The 18,195-nt window shown below is 44.9% G+C and overlaps 1 protein-coding gene across 4 annotated transcripts in view; it reads left to right on the forward strand.

Moving 5' to 3' along the window:
• The first annotated feature begins 4,850 nt into the window (after nt 1-4,850).
• Usp48 (ubiquitin specific peptidase 48) overlaps nt 4,851-18,195 on the forward strand; it is a 69,124-nt gene continuing 55,779 nt past the window's right edge. For 3 of the 4 annotated variants that reach the window (XM_036177596.1, XM_036177597.1, XM_036177598.1), the window contains exons 1-5: nt 4,896-5,214; nt 14,055-14,175; nt 15,357-15,513; nt 16,666-16,793; nt 17,819-17,943. In XM_036177596.1, coding sequence (XP_036033489.1) covers nt 5,081-5,214; nt 14,055-14,175; nt 15,357-15,513; nt 16,666-16,793; nt 17,819-17,943 — 665 coding nt within the window. In that variant the 5' untranslated portion in view covers nt 4,896-5,080. Of the gene's footprint in view, nt 4,875-4,895; nt 5,215-14,054; nt 14,176-15,356; nt 15,514-16,665; nt 16,794-17,818; nt 17,944-18,195 lie in introns of those variants that run through there. The other variant, XM_036177595.1, reaches the window with a different exon arrangement.

Here is an 18,195-nt window from a genome sequence, read left to right on the forward strand (position 1 = left end):
AAGCAACCTCTCACCCCCTCCTTTCATGGCCTGGTTCAGTCTGGACCCTTCCAGACGCTTCAGGCTGTCCTCTTCCTCATAACTACAATAAAATCCTTCTCCTCAACCGTACTAGGAAGCACTCATGTCTTCTTTTTTTCTTTTTTTTGGTTTTTTGAGACAAGGTTTCTCTGTGTAGTTTTGGTGCCTGTCCTGGATCTCACTCTATAGACCAGGCTGGCCTCGAACTCACAGAGATCCTCCTGCCTCTGCCTCCTGAATGCTGGGATTAAAGGTGTACGCCACCACTGCCCCATGCATTTTTATTTTTATTTATCTACTTAACTTTTATTTTATGTGCATTGATATTTTGCCTGCATGTTTGTCTGTGTGCAGGTGTCAGATCTTGGATCCCTTGGAATAGGAGGTACAGTGTGAGTGGGTGGTGATATTCTTATCTGAGAAATAAAGCTTGCCTGAAGATCAGAGGACAGAGCCAGCCACAGAGTTAAACATCGAGTTCAGGCAGTGGTGGCACACACCTTTAATCCTAGCACTCGGGAAGCAGAGGTCCATCTACATCTCTGTGAGTTCAAGGCCACACTGGGCTACATGAGATTGATCCAGTCTAGGAGAGAAAGAGAGCCAGGCAGTAGTGGCACACCTTTAACCCCAGTATTTGGGAGTCACACGCCTTTAATCCCAGCTCTAGGAAGGCTGAGATAGGACGTGAATTGGCTGGGCGGAGGAAGACATATAAGACGTGTGGAGACAGGAACTAAGCCATTTCGGCTGAGGACTCAGAGGCATTCAGTCTGAGGATTCGTGGAGACAGGATCGGCTGAGAAGATGACGAGGTGAGAAGTGGCTTTGGCTTGTTTCCTATGATATTTTAGCATTTACTCCAATATCTGGCTCCAGGTTTTTAAGACCACTTAGGATTCATGCACCATGAGTTCTGGGAATTGGACTTCCTTTGGAAGAGCAGCCAGTGCTCTTCACTGCTGAGCCATCTCTCCAGCCCTTGTATTTTTACTATATGAGTGTTTTCTCTGCATGCTTGTAAGTGCACTGTGAGCATGCCTGGTATTCCTCAAGGCCAGAAGAGGGTGCTGAGCCTCTTGGGTCTGCAGTTACAGACATCTGTAAACAGGTTTTCTGCAAGAAAAACCAGCTTCTTAAAACAAACAAACATCTGGGCTGGAGAGATGGCTCAGTGTTTCAGAGCATTGACTGCTCTTCCAAAGGACCCAGGTTCAATTCCCAGCACCCACAGGGCAGCTCACAACTGTCTGTAATTCCAGTTCCAGGGGCCCTCACATCTATGACAACACCAGTACACATAATATAAATATAAATAAATAAATAAATGTATATATATATATACCCTGAGACAGTTAAGTCATAGCACTGACTGTAGTGGAACTCACTATTGAAGTGACCATTTTGTCATGACTTTGTGTTCACTTAGGCAGTTCTTAGCCCTCCCCATCAATAATCATGTCTGCCTTGGCAACACACTGGAGATTTCCATGGCCTTGATCATAGTCCAGATGTATTAACCAAAATAATTAATGTAAACCAAAGTAAAGGAAGAGAGTATAAGTTAAATAAAAGTAATTCTCCCTGGGCGGCGGTGGTGGCACACGCCTTTAATCCCAGCACTCAGGAGGCAGAGCCTGGTCTACAAAGTGAGTTCCAGGACTGCCAGGTCTACACAGAAAAACCCTGTCTCAAAAAAAAAAAAAATTGTGTTATATCTGAAGTAATTCTGATGCTCTGCCAGGAATGAGTGTTTCAAGGTTACTCATCTAATTTTAATGTGAATTATGGTATTTGTGATTTTTGCCTTGAAAATTGCTATATCTACAAGTTTAGACATCAAGAGTCTGTGAGGCACAAGTCTGCTCTTTGGTTGCTAGCTAATAAATGACATTCTTTTTAGTTGGCTTTACCAGCAGGGTAGATTATTATACTATAGTGACTAGGCTGGCCTTGAACTCACAGAGATCTGCCTGCCTCAGCTTCCCGAGTGCTGAAACTAAAGGTATGTGCTGATATTCCCAACAGCAAGACTCTTTAATTCTGAATCATCTCTCCAGCCCCTCCTCATTTTTTTTTAAGACAGGGTATCTCTGTGTAACAGCCTTGGCTGTCCTGGAAATTCACTTTGTAGACTAGACTGGCCTCAAACTCAGATCTGCCTGCCTTTGCCTCCCAGTGCTTGGAATAGAGGCATGTGCCACCATACCCATATTTTTCTTTTTATATAATTATTTTTATTTTATTTGTATTGGTGTTTGGTTTACACATGTCTGTGTGAGGGTGTTACAGACAGTTGTTAGCTGTCATGTGGGTGCTGGGAATTGAACCCAGGTCCTTTGGAAGACTGTGATTTTAACCACTGAGCCATCTCTGGGTGTGTACATGTGACTATGGATTAGAGGTATTGGATTCCTTGGAGCTGAAGTTTCAGATGTTTCAGGTCTCTTGGCTTTTTGCTAGTCCCCTCTCCCCTCTGCTTTCTTCCCACATGGCCTCTGCTCTCCCTCATAGCTACAATAAACATCCCTCACCATAGCTTGGTGTGTCACATGCTAATTGCATTTTTCATTCATTTTCTCCTTGAATGATATCTCACATTGCTTCAGAGTTCCTGGTTTAACCAGGCATGACCTCGAACTCCTGATCCTCTTGCCTCTGACGCCTATGTGCTAGAATAATAGGACTTTGCAGCAAGTCCCATGAGATTTCTGTGTCTAATTTTACCTTGACTCAGACAAGATGATGCGAATCTTCACTCTCTCAATCACTAGTTATAACTTTCACTATCCCTAAGGCAGAGATTGACCTCTACACTCTCCCTGAGAATTTTCTTTCCCGTGTGTTACCAGTCTGGAAAGATGCCTTTTTCTAACTTAAGTTGAACAACTCCAGTCTACCTTTTTTTTTTTTTTTTTCCTTCCTTGAGACAGGGTTTCTCTATGTAGCTTTGCGCCTTTCCTGGAACTCACTCTGTAGACCAGGCTGGCCTCGAACACACAGAGATCCGCCTGCCTCTGCCTCCCAAGTGCTAGGATTAAAGGCCACCGCTGCCTGACTTTTGTTTGTTTTTTAAATTAAATATTCTATGTGCATTGGTGTTTTGACTGTGTGTCAAACATCCTGGGACTAGAGGTACAGTTATAAACTCATGTAGACTCTGGGGTCCTCTCAGAGAAGCAGCTAGTGCTCTTAACCACTGAGCACCTATCTCTTCAGCCCCTGAATTTGAGAGTCTCTATGTAACTCTCTGGCTGTCCTGATACTCACTATGCTCAGAAAGGTCTACCTGCAACTGCCTCCCAGAGTGCTGGGATTAAAGGCAGGCAGCACTCTCATGCCCCACAACTGTCTTCAACTTTTTGTTTGTTTTTATGTTCAAGACCAGGTTTCTCTGAGTAGCCCTGGTTGTCCTGGAACTCCCTCCCCTCTGTAGACTACGCTGGCCTGGAATTCACAGAAATCAGCCTGCCTCTGCCTCCTAAGTGCTAGGATTAAAGGTGTGGGCCACCACCACCCAGCTCGTATTCAATTTTTTGTTTTTCGAGACAGGGTTTCTCTGTGTAGTTTTGGTGCTTGTCCTGGATCTCACTCTGTAGACTAGGCTGGCCTCGAACTCACAGAGATCCACCTGGCTGTCTGCTCAGTGCTGGGATTAAAGGCGTGTGCCACCACCACTGAGCTCGTATTCAACTTTTAATTAATGCATGTAGGAGTGAGTTCTTCAGGAATGTCTTCTCTCAAAGTTCTGCAATTCTCTATCTCTAAGGCCAAGAAGGTAGGTGTGTGTGTAGACAAAGTCATTCTATGTGCTATACGCTTAACTAGAAGCTCCATCCAGCTTCAGCCTCATAAGTGTTATTGCAGATCTGACTCACCATACCTTGCAAAGGAGATCTTTTGTTTTTTATATTCAACCCCAAATTCAACTTCAACCACAGGGACCAAATCTTGCCTTCCTTCGTTAAATTAGTCAATGACTTCAGTTAAAGGTTACTGGGGTCGGGGTTGGGGCAGAGTAGATTAGGGAGGAATTTAGTGCTTGGATCCCCAAATGGCTTTTGCACCTTTACAAGTCCTGGAATGAATGTCCTCTCTAGCAGTAATTGCTCTCTGTGTTCAATTGCAAAAGCCTTTAGGCCCAAAAGGAAGGAGCTGCAAAAAGGAAATTGTTTTACACCCGGGAGCTAGGGTGTATCCTCTGTAAACAAGAGGTCAAAGTATAGACATAGAAGTCAGGAGACAGCCTTCAGTAAAGAACCCGCCCCGGACCTGCGCGTGCGCCTCAACACTCTCTGCAACTCAAAGACTGAGCGTCCCACTTCTAAGACTACAAATCACAGCATGCGTCGCACCACGTGTGAGGGGGCATAACGCAGTGCAAGGTGGGATATGTAGTTCCGTTCCAGCACCGGCAAGGCACATAACGCCCCGTGACGTCAGAGGGCTCGGGGAAAGGAGTCGGAATCCGCCCAGGCTCAAGTTAAATCATCCTCCAGGGATCCGACTCTGGAGTCTCTGGCTGACCCGGTTTCTACTATTAACAGGTCCCACCCCACAATCCCGGCGGCTCCATGGTGTGCGTTGAGTACTCTTTCGCGTGACTTTATCACAGTTACAGGGGAAGTATGGAGAGCAAGGACAGGCGCCCGTTCGTCAGAGTAGCAGACGGGCTGGAGCGTGGTTGCCTACGCCATGGCGGAAAAGACGTGGCAAGCTCCCTTTGGGCAGCTACTTTGCTTTCTTCCGCCCGTCATATTTTGGTGCTTTGGGCGCAGGGACTGCTGGGATCACGCATGCGCAGGCTGTGGTGGGGCTACACCTCCAACGTCCGCAGGCGCGGGAGCTGTCGGGTATTGGCGGCGGCGCTTTGCGGCTAGTCGTGCAGGCTGGGTGCGGGCGGGCGCGGTGTCTGTGGCGCGCGCAGGTGATTGACTGGTCCTTTGGCTAAGGGGAGCGCTTGTTTCTTTCCGCCGGCAGGTGCCGGAACCCGTTCGGGCGGAGGCGGAGGCGGCGCCGGCAGTCGCCCGGCTCGTCAAGCGCTTTTTCGGTCAAGGCCATGGCTCCTCGGCTGCAGCTGGAGAAGGCGGCCTGGCGCTGGGCGGAGACGGTGAGGCCCGAGGAGGTGTCGCAGGAGCACATCGAGACCGCCTACCGTATCTGGCTGGAGCCCTGTATCCGAGGCGTGTGCAGGTGAGGCTCTCACGTGGCCGATGCGGAGTGGATGACGGACCACGGAGGTACACGGTGCAGGTGCCTCGCCTGGGTTTGCACAGCCCAACCTACGCAGCCCCCGAAGTGATGCGGCTGCTGGGCTCTCATCCAGAAGATGGCGGTGGAGATGGTTGGAGATAGGGCTTAGTAAATGTTGGAGGGTTGATCGGGCTTGTCCACAGCTGTGCCTTTTTTATTTATCAAAGAGGGATTTACCGGCAGCGAACTTCGCCACGTTATTTCTTCTGTTACTGCACACTGTTACTGCACACTGAGAAGGCCTGATCACCTAAGTATCATTTTCAGAGAGCGGCTTTAGAAAAACCTTTGGTTAACCTATGTCATCGGTCCCCCACTCCCATTGGCCGGCTCTCTCTTTGATCTGGTACCTATTTCTTTGGGTCACCCGAACTGCACACCACTTTACAGAGTAACACTTGACCTGTGCAAGTTCTGTTTCTTTTTGCTTGGCTCTTGAACGTTACCTTTTCTTGACCCCCTTCGTTTACGTTGAATCCTTAGGTGTAAAGTGGTTTTCTCTTTCCCACCTTGTAATCTGGACCGGTGTGTTGAATTGAATTAAGGCTTGAGTTAGACTTGCTTCAGTAGCTCCGTTGCTTAAGGAGATGTGGAAGATGCGAAAGCCTTGGTTCATGGCCTCGGAGCTGCCTCAATTGAGATACAATGCAAGTTAGGAAGTTTCCTGTGATCTCTACCCGTAAGGACAGTTTGGGTTCCTCTTAGAGTTAGTTCTGGAATGGCGTCAACCTGTGTATCATGGAATTTAAACAGCTTTAATCATTTGGAATATACAACAATCACAGTGCTGGAGGTTTAGCTTGGGGGTAGAGTGGACGTTTTGTATACTTGAGGTTGGTCCTTGGCATTGGGGATAAAATAAGAGGCCAGTGTGGAGGTGGAGGGATGGCTTACTGGTTAGGAGGATTCAGGCTTCTTCAAAGGACCACAGCATCTTTTGTTACCGACACCCACATCAGGTGGTTTAACCACCTGTAACTCCAGCTTCAGGGTATGCAAAGCCTTCTCATTATTATGGGCATCTGCTTATCAGTACACATACACACACAAACTTGAACACTTAATCCAATAATCCATTTTGAAAGTTGTGGGAAATCCAGTAGAGTGTCTTGTATCTAGGGTATTTCTTTTCTATTTCTTTTTGTAGGGCGGGAGACCTAATTGTTTTTCATGTTTGAGGATTGTGTATGAGTGTTTTGCTTGTGTGTGTGTGTGTGTGTGTGTGTGTGTGTGTGTGTATGTGTTTCTCTGTGTAGCCCTGGCTGTCTGTCCTGGAACTCACTGTAGACCAGGCCAATTTCAAACTCACAGATCTGCCTGCCTCTTGACTCCCGAGTTCTGGGATGAAGGGCGTGGGCCATCACACCTGGTTCTGAAAAAGGGGTTTTCAACTGCTTTATGGGCGCTGAGAACCCAACCAGTAACTACTGAGCTGTTTCTCTAGTAGTAGTTCCTCTTTATTTAAGAGTCTCACTAGGTTGTCCATACTGGTGTGTGTGGTGTGTGTGTGTGTGTGTGTGTGTGTGTGTGTGTGTGTGTGTGTGTGTGTGTTAGGGGTGTGTCACTTTGTACGTGCTTGCCTGGTACTTACACTATTGCCATTTGGGAATGATGGGAGTATAGGCATGTGCCATTCTGTTGGTGCTGCAGCTCTTACCCAGAACCTTGTGCAAACACTGAGTTACATGAGCTACACTCCCAGCTTGTAATAGTGGTTGTGAAGTGATACAGTGTATAGTGTCTGTGTTTATTGCTTCCTGCTCTGAAATCCCTCCTGATGATTGGCAAACACTGTACTGCAAAGGCATCCCTCCAGCCCCCTTTCCAGGTTTTGGTTTGCATTTACCTAATTAATGAGTTGAGGATCTTTTCAGGTTCACCATTGGCCATTTTATTTATTTACTTTTTTGGGGTGTGTGTGTGGGGGTGGGTTTTGAATTGGCAGTAGGATTGGAAGCAGGGTTTCTCTGTGTAACAATTCTGACTGTCCTGGAACTTGTTTTGTAGACCAGGCTGACCTTGGAACTCAGAAACCCTCTTGCCTCTGCCTCCTTAGTGCTGGGAGTAAAGACATGCACCACCACACTCAGCTTCATTCTGGGTTTTTGTTTTTAAGACAAGGTCTGATTATGTAGTCTCTGCCTCTGCCTTTTGAGTGCTGGGATCAAAGACATTTACCTCCATGGTCCACATTTTTTCAGTTGATGGACCTGTAGATTGTTTTCTTTTTGTAATAAATAGTGTGTGCACTTGTTTGCTCTGTATCTTGGAGGGGAATTGTTGTGTCATGAGGCATTGTCTTTAACATTTTGAGGATATATTTTTTTATTTCTCTGTTTCACAAGCAGTGTAGGAAGATTCCAATTTTTTCATTTTTTACATTTGTCTGTTTTTTGTGGTTTGATTTGATTTCTCTGATTACTAACTGGAATATCTTTTACTTTTTGGTTTTTTTGAGCTGAGGACCAAACCCAGGGCTTGCTAGGCAAGCACTCATCTGCTGAGCTAAATCCCTAATCCCTGGAATATCTTTTTTTTTTTTTCTTTCGAGACAGGGTTTCCCTGTGTAGCTTTGCGCCTTTCCTGGAACTCACTTGGTAGTCCAGGCTGGCCTTGAACTCACAGAGATCACCTGGCTCTGCCTGAGTGCTGGGATTGAAGACCTGCTCCACCTCCGCCTGGCCCTATTTTTTTTTTTTTTTTTAAGCTGAGGATCGAACCCAGGGCCTTGTGCTTGCTAGGCAAGCGCTCTACCACTGAGCTAAATCCCCAGCCCCCCATATATATTATATATATATAATATATATATATATAATATATATATAATATTATATATTATTTATATATATATAATTTTTTAAGAGATTATTTTTAGGGTCCCCCCCCCCCACAGTATCATAATATATATAGCTAACGTTGGCCTCTGACTCTGGCCAAGGACGACCTTGGCTTTCTATTCCTGCTGCCTCCACCTCCCCAGCTTGTATCCTCTGAGGTCCTGGGGTTGGAACCACTTCTTCACTCCCCACCACCTACCTAGAGATCCATATTCCTGCCTCTGTCTCCAAGGAGTCATGTGCCACCACGCCCTGCCTCCAGAACTTTTTGTATCACAGAGTAAGAACAATGGTACTAAGTACTTGGATTCCCCTTGGTGTGGGTAGATGGGTGGCTATGGGTGAGTGAAGGTCTGAGAACAGCTTGGAGTTTCTTCTACCATCTTGTGGGCTCTGAGGATCAGCCACTGAGCCAACTTTCCAGTCACCTTGTCTTTGGTTTGGGTTTTAGACTGTGTAGCTCAAACTGTCCTTGAAATTAGAGTGATTGTCCCTTTGCTTCTCCAGAATACATCTACTTTTGATAGGAATTTCTCACATGTATCCCTGTATGTCCTGGAACTTGGTGTGTAGACCAGGCTGGCTGGTGCTAGGATTAAAGACATTTACCACTGCACCACACTATTGCTGGTTTAGGAGGTTTTGTGTTGCAAAGCCAATGTCTTGTCCTGCTTGATTGTTGCTTGTCTATCTAGTGTGTCTACTCTTAGAGACTTTAATCCTTCCAGGCTGCTGAGGGACAAGACAGTGAAAGTGCTGTCTAATCACTACAAGTTTGGTTTTTTGAGACAAGTCTCATTGTGTAACCCAGCTTGACCTTGAGATCCTCCTGCCTCAGCCTTTTTTGGAGTTGGGATTATGACTACCACCTTGCTTGGTGTCCCCTCTCCCTCCCAAGGGTTTCTCTGTATAACAGCCCTGGCTGTCCTGGAACTTACTTACTCTGTAGACTACAGGTTGGCCTCAAACTCTGAGATCTACCTGCTTCTGCCTCCCAAGTGTTGGAATTACAGGTATGTACCACCGTTGGCAAAGTACATGCTTATTTTTAATTGTGAGCCTAGCCTTTAACGGCTGAGCCATCTCTCCAGCCCTCCAAGTACATTCTTTAAAAGATAAAGTTAACACCAGGCGTGGTTATGCATGCCTTTAATCCCAGCTCAGGAGGCAGAAACAGGCCTGGTCTACAAAGTGAGTTCCAGGACAGCCAGGGTGACACAGAGAAACAAAAAACAAAAAGAAAAAAGAAAGTTGAGGCTGGATATGTGGCTCAGTTGGTAGAGTGCTTGCCTAGCATGCAGGATCCCAGTGTTCTATCACTACTGCATAAATAGCTTGTTTGTCTAAAATAACCCAAACACATGGGAGGCAGAGGCAAGATTCCTATAGATGTAAGATCAGGTGGTCCAGGCTAGCGAGGCTACAGAGTGAGACCTTCCTTGTGTTGTTTTGTTTTGTTTTCCGAGATAGGGTTTCTCTGTAGTTTTGGAGCTTGTCCTGGATCTCAACTCAGAGATCCGCCTGGCTCTGCCTCCCAGGTGCTGGGATTAAAGGTGTGCGGCACCACTGCTGGGTGAGACCCTCTCTTTTTTTTTTTTCCCCCCCAGAGCTGAGGACTGAACCCAGGGCCTTGCACTTGCTAGGCAAGCGCTGTACCACTGAGCTAAATCCCCAAACCTGAGACCCTGTCTTGAGAAACATTTCTTGTCTTGTGGGCAACTGTGATCTGTGAAGAAGGCCCTGGATGGTGTCTGTTCTGTTTGGGCCTTGGCTATGCCAATCAGCATAGGTTCTACCACTGAGCTGCAACTCTTATTTTCTGTTTCTTTATTTGACAAGCAAGGGTAGGTAAGCAGCTTAGCTTAGTTTTGTTTTGTTTTTAATTTGAATGCCTTATGGTACCTGGAAGGCCTGGAGGAGGTCCTTGTGTAGCAGGCAGCCTTTGACATTTTGCTGTTCTAATGGTCTTTTAGACACTGATTTAGTAGTTCATTTGCCACGAGGAACTTTCTTTGTAAAGTGCCCCAAGGAATTGAAAGCTTTAAATAAAAGCTCCTGCTTTAATGCTGTCAAGTGTTTTATGGCAGCTTGACTCTCAGATGAAAGAGGTGGAGATGTTCAGAAACCTTTGGAAGAGTAGCCTGTGCTCAGGGCCAGAAAGCCTATCTTGCAAAACCACAGGTAAGAGAGTTCTTGGGCTCAGAGATGGCTCAGTAGTTAAGAGCACTGACTGCTCATACAGAGGACCTGGGTTCACTTTCTCAGCCACCCACATGGTGGCTCACAGTTCTTCTGGCTTCAAAAAAGCTGCCTGCACATGGTGCATGTAAAGTTTGCAGGAACTTGAGCTGAGTCTGGTGAGCACCTTTGGAGAAGCAGTTAGAGGACCTCTACGGTGCAGATCATGTTTTTTGTTTTTTGTTTTTGTTTTCCTCTCTCTGTAGCTTTGCACCTTTCCTGGAACTCACTCTGTAGCCCAGGCTGGCCTTGAAGTCAGAGATCTGCCTGGCCTGGCTCTGCCTCCCGAGTGCTGGGATTAAAGGCGTGGTCACTGCTGCCCGGCTCAGATCATGTTCTTAAAGCCTTTTTGTGGCTACTTTGGTCAGTTAATTAGGTCTGCCTTTACACTGGAGGTCTTCTGCCACCTGATATATCCTCTGACTTCATAGCCTCCTTTTTTTGTTTTGCTTTAGAGAAACACATTTTCTCTGTATAGCCTTGGCTGTATTGGAACTCACTCTGTAGACCAGGCTGGCCTTGAATTCACAGAGATCCATCTGCCTCTGCCTCCTGAGTGCTGGGATCAAAGGCGTGCACCACCATGATCTGGCTAGCCTGGCTTTTTAGCCTTCTCTTTCCACTTGGCTGTCCTCTTCCTGGAATGCTTTGTCTTCCTGCCCTTGCAGACTTTCCCCTCCAGTGAGGTTTCTTCTGCTAAGTGCATCTCTTACATAGCACTTGTCTATCTCAAGTTTTGCACTTACCAGTTTGTCAGACTGTTCCAAGCCATCTTTAATGACTGACTTGGAATGTTTCATCTGAGGTATCTCTGGTCCATCATTCTTAGTTGTACCTCTCCGTTTGACAGAATGTGTATCTGTAAAGTCTAGTGGCTCTGCCCCAGTGACAGGACTTGTTCCTATGTAATCACATTTCTTTTACTGGGAGACACTGGAAGGCCAGATGCTGCCCACACATCTGTCAATAGTATCACTCTGAAACCACCCAAACAGGTCTTCCCCAGGGCACGGCTCAATCCACTGCCACTTCCATAGCTGTCACCATGGTCTATTGCTCCTCTAAACGAGCTTAAAAATCTGAAAGGAAAAAAAACCCTAAATCAAGGGCACATAAGGGTAAAGGTTCCTGCTTCCAAGACTGATCTGAGTTCTGGTTGGAGATCCACGTTATGGTAGAGGGAGGGAACAGACCTTGCAAATTGTCCTCTTCATAGCATGTACACATACAATTAAAAAAAAAGCCAGCCAGTGGTGGCATGCAAGCCTTTAATCCCAGTACTCAGGAGGAAGAAGCAGGTGGACCTCTGGTTTTGAGGCCCAGCCTGGTCTACAGAGCAAGTTCCAGGACAGCCAAGACTACACTAGAAAAGAAGGAAAAGAAAGGCATGTGCCACCACGTCCAGCCCCCTTGCTTTACAAGAAATGAAATTAACCAAAGAGTTGTGTTTGAGGTGGGCATGGTGTTACATGTCTGCACTTGGGAGGCTAAAACCATGGTCCATCTAGGTAAAGTGAGTATCATCAGTCAGTATAGAGACTGACTCAAAAAAAAATTGTGTTTTTAAGGCTTGTGTGTACTCTTCTGCATGTACATAGGCTTAGTCTCTCACGTCTTCCAAAATGCACTGGCATTGAACCCTAGTCTGGTTTCATGACCTTGGAAACCCCTTCAACTGCTCAAAGCTGGGATTGCAAGTGTGCCAGCCAACACACCAGGCTTTGATTGTCATAGCTAACGTAAACATCAGTTCCTTAGGGAAGTCTAAAAGTTTTTAAAGTCAAAAAGTGCAAGTACTACAAAGTGGTGCTGGTTTGTCCTCGGCTGAGCAGTTCCTGTTTGATTTTGAAGCCCCTCTTCAACCAGCCCAGTGCTGCTAGCTCAGTGGTCCTAGAATTAACTGCTAGTTACCAACTACGCACCTTTAGGATACTTTTCTTGACTGTGAGCTGTTTTGAACAGTATTTTTCTAAGAATTCAGAAACACTAAATGTGCATTGCTGTTTTGCTTACATGTGTGTCTGTCTGTCTGTCTGAGAGTGTCAGATCCATTAGAACTGGAATTACAGACAGTTGTGAGCTGCCCTGTGGGTGCTGGGAATTGAACCCAGGTTCCTCTGGAAGAGCAGCCAGTGCTTAACCACTGAGCCACACTTAATTTCATTTCTTGTTTGGATTTAATGCAGAATGTGGAGCACCCTATATGTGCTGTTGGATGGAGTAAATATGGGGCTGGTAGTAGCACTTAACATCTCCCAGGGTTTGTGATTTGATTGTTGTATATACTGAAAAGCAAAAACACCTCCTTAAATTTTTTTTTTTTAAATAGAACTTTGAGCTTTTGTTTTTGAGATAAGGTCCTAGAGCTCACTTATGTAGACCAGACTGGTCTCAAACTCAGACTGACTGGGATTAAAGGCATGTGCCACTACACCTGGCTAGAATTTTTTTCTTTGTCATTTAATTTTTTTTTTAAATAATTTGCATTTTGCCTGCCTGCATGTCTATGTGAGGGTGTCAGATCCCCTGGAGCAGGAGTTACAGACAGTTGTGAACTGCAGTGTGGGTACTGGGAATTGAATCACAGTCCCCTGGAAGAGCAGCCAGTGGTCTTAACTGCTGAGTCACATCTCTAGCCCCATTTAGGTTTTTTTGATGTTGTTGCCTTTTAAATAGAAATTGCTGTCTAATGCTGTGATTTGAATAAGATTCAGTTTAGAAGTTAATGTGATGGCATATGCTTTTTTTTTTTTTTTTGTTCTCTCTAGCTTTGCACCTTTCCAGGATCTTGCTTTTGGAGACCATGCTGGCTTCGAACTCAGAGATCTGCCTGCCTCTGCTTCTGAGTGCTGGGATTAAAGGAGTGTGCCACCACCGCCCAGCTTGCCTTTTTTTTTTTTTTTTTAAGATTTATTTATTTATTATGTATACAGAAGAGGGTGCCAGATCTCATTACAGATAGTTGTGAGCCACCATGTGGTTGCTGGGAATTGAACTCGGGACCTCTGGAAGAGAAGTCGGTGCCCCTAACCTGAGCTATCTCTCCAGCCTGGTGTATGCTTTTAATCCTAGCATTGAGAGGCAAGTGGAGTCTATGAATTCCAGGCCAGCCTGGTCTACCTATGTATATAGAGAGTTCTGTCTCCAAAAAAAAAAAAGAAAAAGAAAGAAAGAAATTAAGAAAGAAAAGAAAAAAAGGTCTGGAGAGATGGCTCAGGTTAAGAACATTGGCTGCTTTTCCAGGGGACCGGGTTTCAATTCCTAAGCACCCACATGGCAGCTTTTTATACTTGTCTGTAACTTTAGTTCTAAGGCACCTGACACCTTCACAGACATACATGTAAGCAAGCAAAAAAAAAAAAAGATGGTTTCTCAAGTGATTTATCATTATCACAGCATGTAACAGTGGATACTTGTCCAGCTGAAATAGGTTCTGCTGGGTTCCTGTCTTGCTGTGCTGAGCTGTTCAACCCCATCTCAGTAACATAAGGACTCTAGTGTACAGAGTTCCAGGACAGCGGGGATGCCTAGAAAACCCTGTCTAGCTCGGAGGGGTATTGAGGGGTGGAGGGAAGATTGATAGATAAATGAATAAATGCATAGGTGAGTAAGTAATTCAATGAATGAGGAAAAACTCAATTTCACTTCCTGTGAATATTTTAATTAAACTGTAATTTTTCCTTTTTTTCCCCTTCTTCCTTATAGAAGAAACTGCAGAGGAAATCCGAATTGCTTAGTTGGGATTGGTGAGCATATTTGGTTAGGAGAAATAGATGAGAATAGTTTTCATAACATTGATGACCCCAACTGTGAGAGAAGGAAAAAGGTGAGTGATGGTGGCTGGCAGACCTTGTCTGTCATTCAGGCCCTGTGTTTAGAGACCTGTTATAGTGGACATGTGCTCAGGAGTGGAGGGCGCCTACATCCAATCTCCAGAAGAAGATGTTAGAGAACCCATGGCCGCCTTGTGCATTTAAATTCTTCCTTTTTAATTGGGGAAAGGCTAGTTAAGCCATAAGTGCCACATTATAATTGTATGAAACTATTTATTTATTTGTGCTGGGGATCAAACCCAGAGTCAAGCACATGCTAGGCAAGCCCTCTGCACTGAACTACATCCCCAGCAGTGGTGCAGCACACCTTTAATCTCAGCACTTGGGAGGCAGAGGCAGGCCAATCTCTGAGTTGAGGCCAGCCTGGTCTCTAGAGGAAGTTCCAGGACAGCCATGACTACGCAGAGAAACCCTGTCTCAAAAACAAAACAAAAACAGGCAATCATACAGTACAGCAAGCCCTTAGACAGTGGTTTGCATTCTGATTCTGTGTTATTTTAACAGAGAGCATGTTGTTTAGAACTTAGAATGTCTTTAAAGGAGCGGTGCTGGTTGCCGTGATGGTTTCTCTGCTTTCCAAAGCATCTGTCTTCTGTGATTGTATACACACACACACACACACACACACACACACACACACACGCACATGCACACTTAAAAAATATACATTAATACTTCTAACTAACCCATTAGGCATCAGTGAGCTCTGTAGTATTGATATTTTCCCAGTAAAAAAGGATGTTTGTTTTAAGTTCAAGAACTTTGAAATAATAGAAGAGGCTTTCTTTTCTGTCTACCAGCTCTTCTAGAAGTCTCATTTTGACTTTCTAAATGCTGGCATTTAGAAGTATAATCAAAAGCCTGAGCACACATGCTTCACAACAGCTGTTGTAATTGTAGGTTTTGGATACTGGAGGGGACAGTAGTGCTAGAGATGAACAGCTTGCTGTCGGCCTCTTCTGTGGTCAGTCGCAATGGTGCTTTTCAAGCAGAAAAGGCCCCCATCAAAGTTATGCCCCAGCTGCAGCTGAGAGGCAGTTTAGATGATCATTCATGCCAAGCCAAATGGAACAAGCTTCAAAATCTTCAGTCTGTAAAGTTATGAATAATGCTCCTTATAAATCTTTAATTTCATGGAGGCTAATGTTGCTATATAACTCTTGTGTTTCTGTAGAATTCGTTTGTGGGCCTGACTAACCTGGGAGCCACCTGTTATGTCAACACCTTTCTCCAGGTGTGGTTTCTCAACTTAGAGCTTCGACAGGCGCTGTACTTATGTCCAAGCACCTGTAGTGACTACACAATGGGAGACGGTGTCCGTGGAGGAAAAGGTCTGTCGGGATGGGAGTAGGGGCTGCCTGCTAAGAGTATTACCAGCCAAATCTCTTATAAATCCACTACAAAGAGGCAACATAAGTTTTGGTTCCATTCAAAGTGTAATACTATAAACATAATCTGGATTCAGAATATACACATAATAAACTAATAAGAGAATCATTTTTAAAAGATATTACTATTATTTTTTAAAGATTTGAGGGTGGTCATGGCACACACACCTTTAATTCTAGCACTCTGAAGCAGAGGCAGGCAGATCTCTGAGTTCAAGGCCAGCCTGGTCTACAAAGCAAGTTCCAGGATAGCCAGACTACACACAGAAACCCAGTCTATCTTGAAAATCAGAAGGAAGGGAGGAGAGAAGAGAAGAGAGGAGAGAGTGAATGAATGAGAGAATTTCAAAATTCAGGTCATCAAGTACATAAGGACATAAAGGTCTTTAGGCCAGCCTGGTTATACAGAACACATTGCTGTAAGCAAACAAATTGGTAATGAAAGAAATACCTCCCACCCCAACACCCCCTTCAAAAAAAAAAAAAAAAAACTTTAGAAATTTGTGTTTTGGTTAGAGAGATGATGGCTCAGCTAGGACCATTCAGGTTTCCAGTACCCAAGTGGTGCTCAAAACCATTTGTAACTCCAGTTCCCAGGGGTCCTGTGCCTTCTGGCCTTCTTGAGCACCAAGCAATTGCAGTGCATATACATACATGAGTCAAAGCACTCATACATAAGATAAAAATAAAACATTTTAATTTTTTGTGTGTATATGAGTGTTTGTTTACATGTATGTTTGTGTACTGTGCTTGGCAATAGTAGAGGACATTGGATTTCTTGGAACTGGAGTTACAGGTGGTTGTTACCCTTCATATGGGTGCTGGGAATCGAACCCAGGTCCTGAAAGAGGAGCCAGTGCTCCTGAGCATCTCTCCAGTTCCATCTCATCCTGCCTTGTGTGTGTGTGTGTGTGTGTGTGTGTGTGTGTGTGTGTGTGAGAGAGAGAGAGAGAGAGAGAGAGAGAGAGAGACTTGGAACTCTTGTTCTGCCTCACAAGTGCAGAGATTCTGGGCATATGAACCACCATGTCTGGCTGGGGTTAGGTAGATCTTTTTTTTTTTTTTTTAAGTGAAATTTGCATTTTCTTTCAATAGATTATGAGCCTCAGACAATTTGTGAGCATCTACAGTACTTGTTTGCTTTGCTGCAAAACAGTAACAGGCGATACATTGATCCCTCTGGATTTGTTAAGGCCTTGGGCTTGGATACTGGACAGCAGCAGGTAAGAACAGTCCAGTATTTTACCCTAAAGGTGCTCACATATTCCTTAGTATTTCTGGGGAAGATGAAATAGGATGCTTGTTAAATGTAATTTCTGACTGGGTGTGATGGTAGACACCTTTAATACCAGCACTTTGGGAGTCAGAAGCAGACAGATCTCTGCGTTTGATAAGGCCATCCTGGTCTACATAGTTTCAGGCCAGCTAGGCCATATTGTGGTAACCATGTGTGTTTAGGTGCTCATGGTGACCACAAGCGGTGTTCCATCCTTTGGAATTGGAGTTACAGGAGGCTGTGAGCTCCTGATAAGGGTACTGGGAATTGAACTCAAAGAGCAACAAGACCTTTACTGCAGTGGGCGGTGGTGGCCCATGCCTTTAATCCCAGGCCAGCCTGGTCTCCAAAGGGGACCTCGAGAACAAAACAAAGCAAAACAAAACTAAACTAAACAAACAAACAAACAAAAAAGCTTAACTAATGATCAGTTTCTCCAGCCTGACTATATTCTTTACTTCCTTTTTCTTTCTTTTTTTTTTTCCTTCCCTCTCCAGACAATATTTCTCTAGCCCTGGCTGCCCTGGAACTCACTCTGTAGACCAGACTGGCCTTGAACTCACAGAGATTCACCTGCCTTTGCCTCCGGAGTGCTGGGATTAAAAGCGTGCACTACCACTGCCTGCCCTCTCTTTTTGTCTTTTTAAAATTGTGTTTTGTTTTAATTTATGTCTGGGTATTTGCCTATACATATGTATATATCTATGCACTATTTGTTCCTTGTGCCCGAAGAGGGTAGAAAGCATCGAATCTTCTGGGACTGAGATCGTTGTGCTGGATCCTCTGCCAGAACAGCCAGTGAGTGCTGTTAAACTGCTGAGGCATTTCTCCAACTGTTAACTCTTTCTTAAGAACTGGTTGGGGGACTGATTCAGTACAGCTGTAGTCTTGTTAAATGGTAAGTTGAAAATACTGGTAGTTCCTGAGTAGCATTTGTGGATACAACTTTTCTTTTCATTAATCAAACTGTAGGATGCCCAAGAGTTTTCCAAGCTCTTTATGTCGCTGTTGGAAGACACTTTGTCTAAACAGAAGAACCCAGATGTTCGGAACATCGTGCAACAGCAGTTCTGTGGGGAGTATGCCTATGTGACTGTGTGAGTATTGCATCTTTCATGACACTACCTTTTCAGTTCATTCCCAGATTATCGCTGTGCTGGGTTATCATGGGACCTGAAGTATTTATAGCAATACATTTCCATGGGAACATGAAAGCAGCTGCCTTGCCAATTGTGGTTGAATGCTTGCAGGTCTTGAGAACTGTCTGGCCTGAAGTCTTTGTGATGACTATGTAATGTGGGTGGAAATGAAAGGAAGTGACTAGAAAAAGATTTAATGTCCATGTCCAC

This window comes from Onychomys torridus, chromosome 2, assembly GCF_903995425.1.
Source record: "Onychomys torridus chromosome 2, mOncTor1.1, whole genome shotgun sequence".
Lineage (NCBI taxonomy): Eukaryota > Metazoa > Chordata > Mammalia > Rodentia > Cricetidae > Onychomys > Onychomys torridus.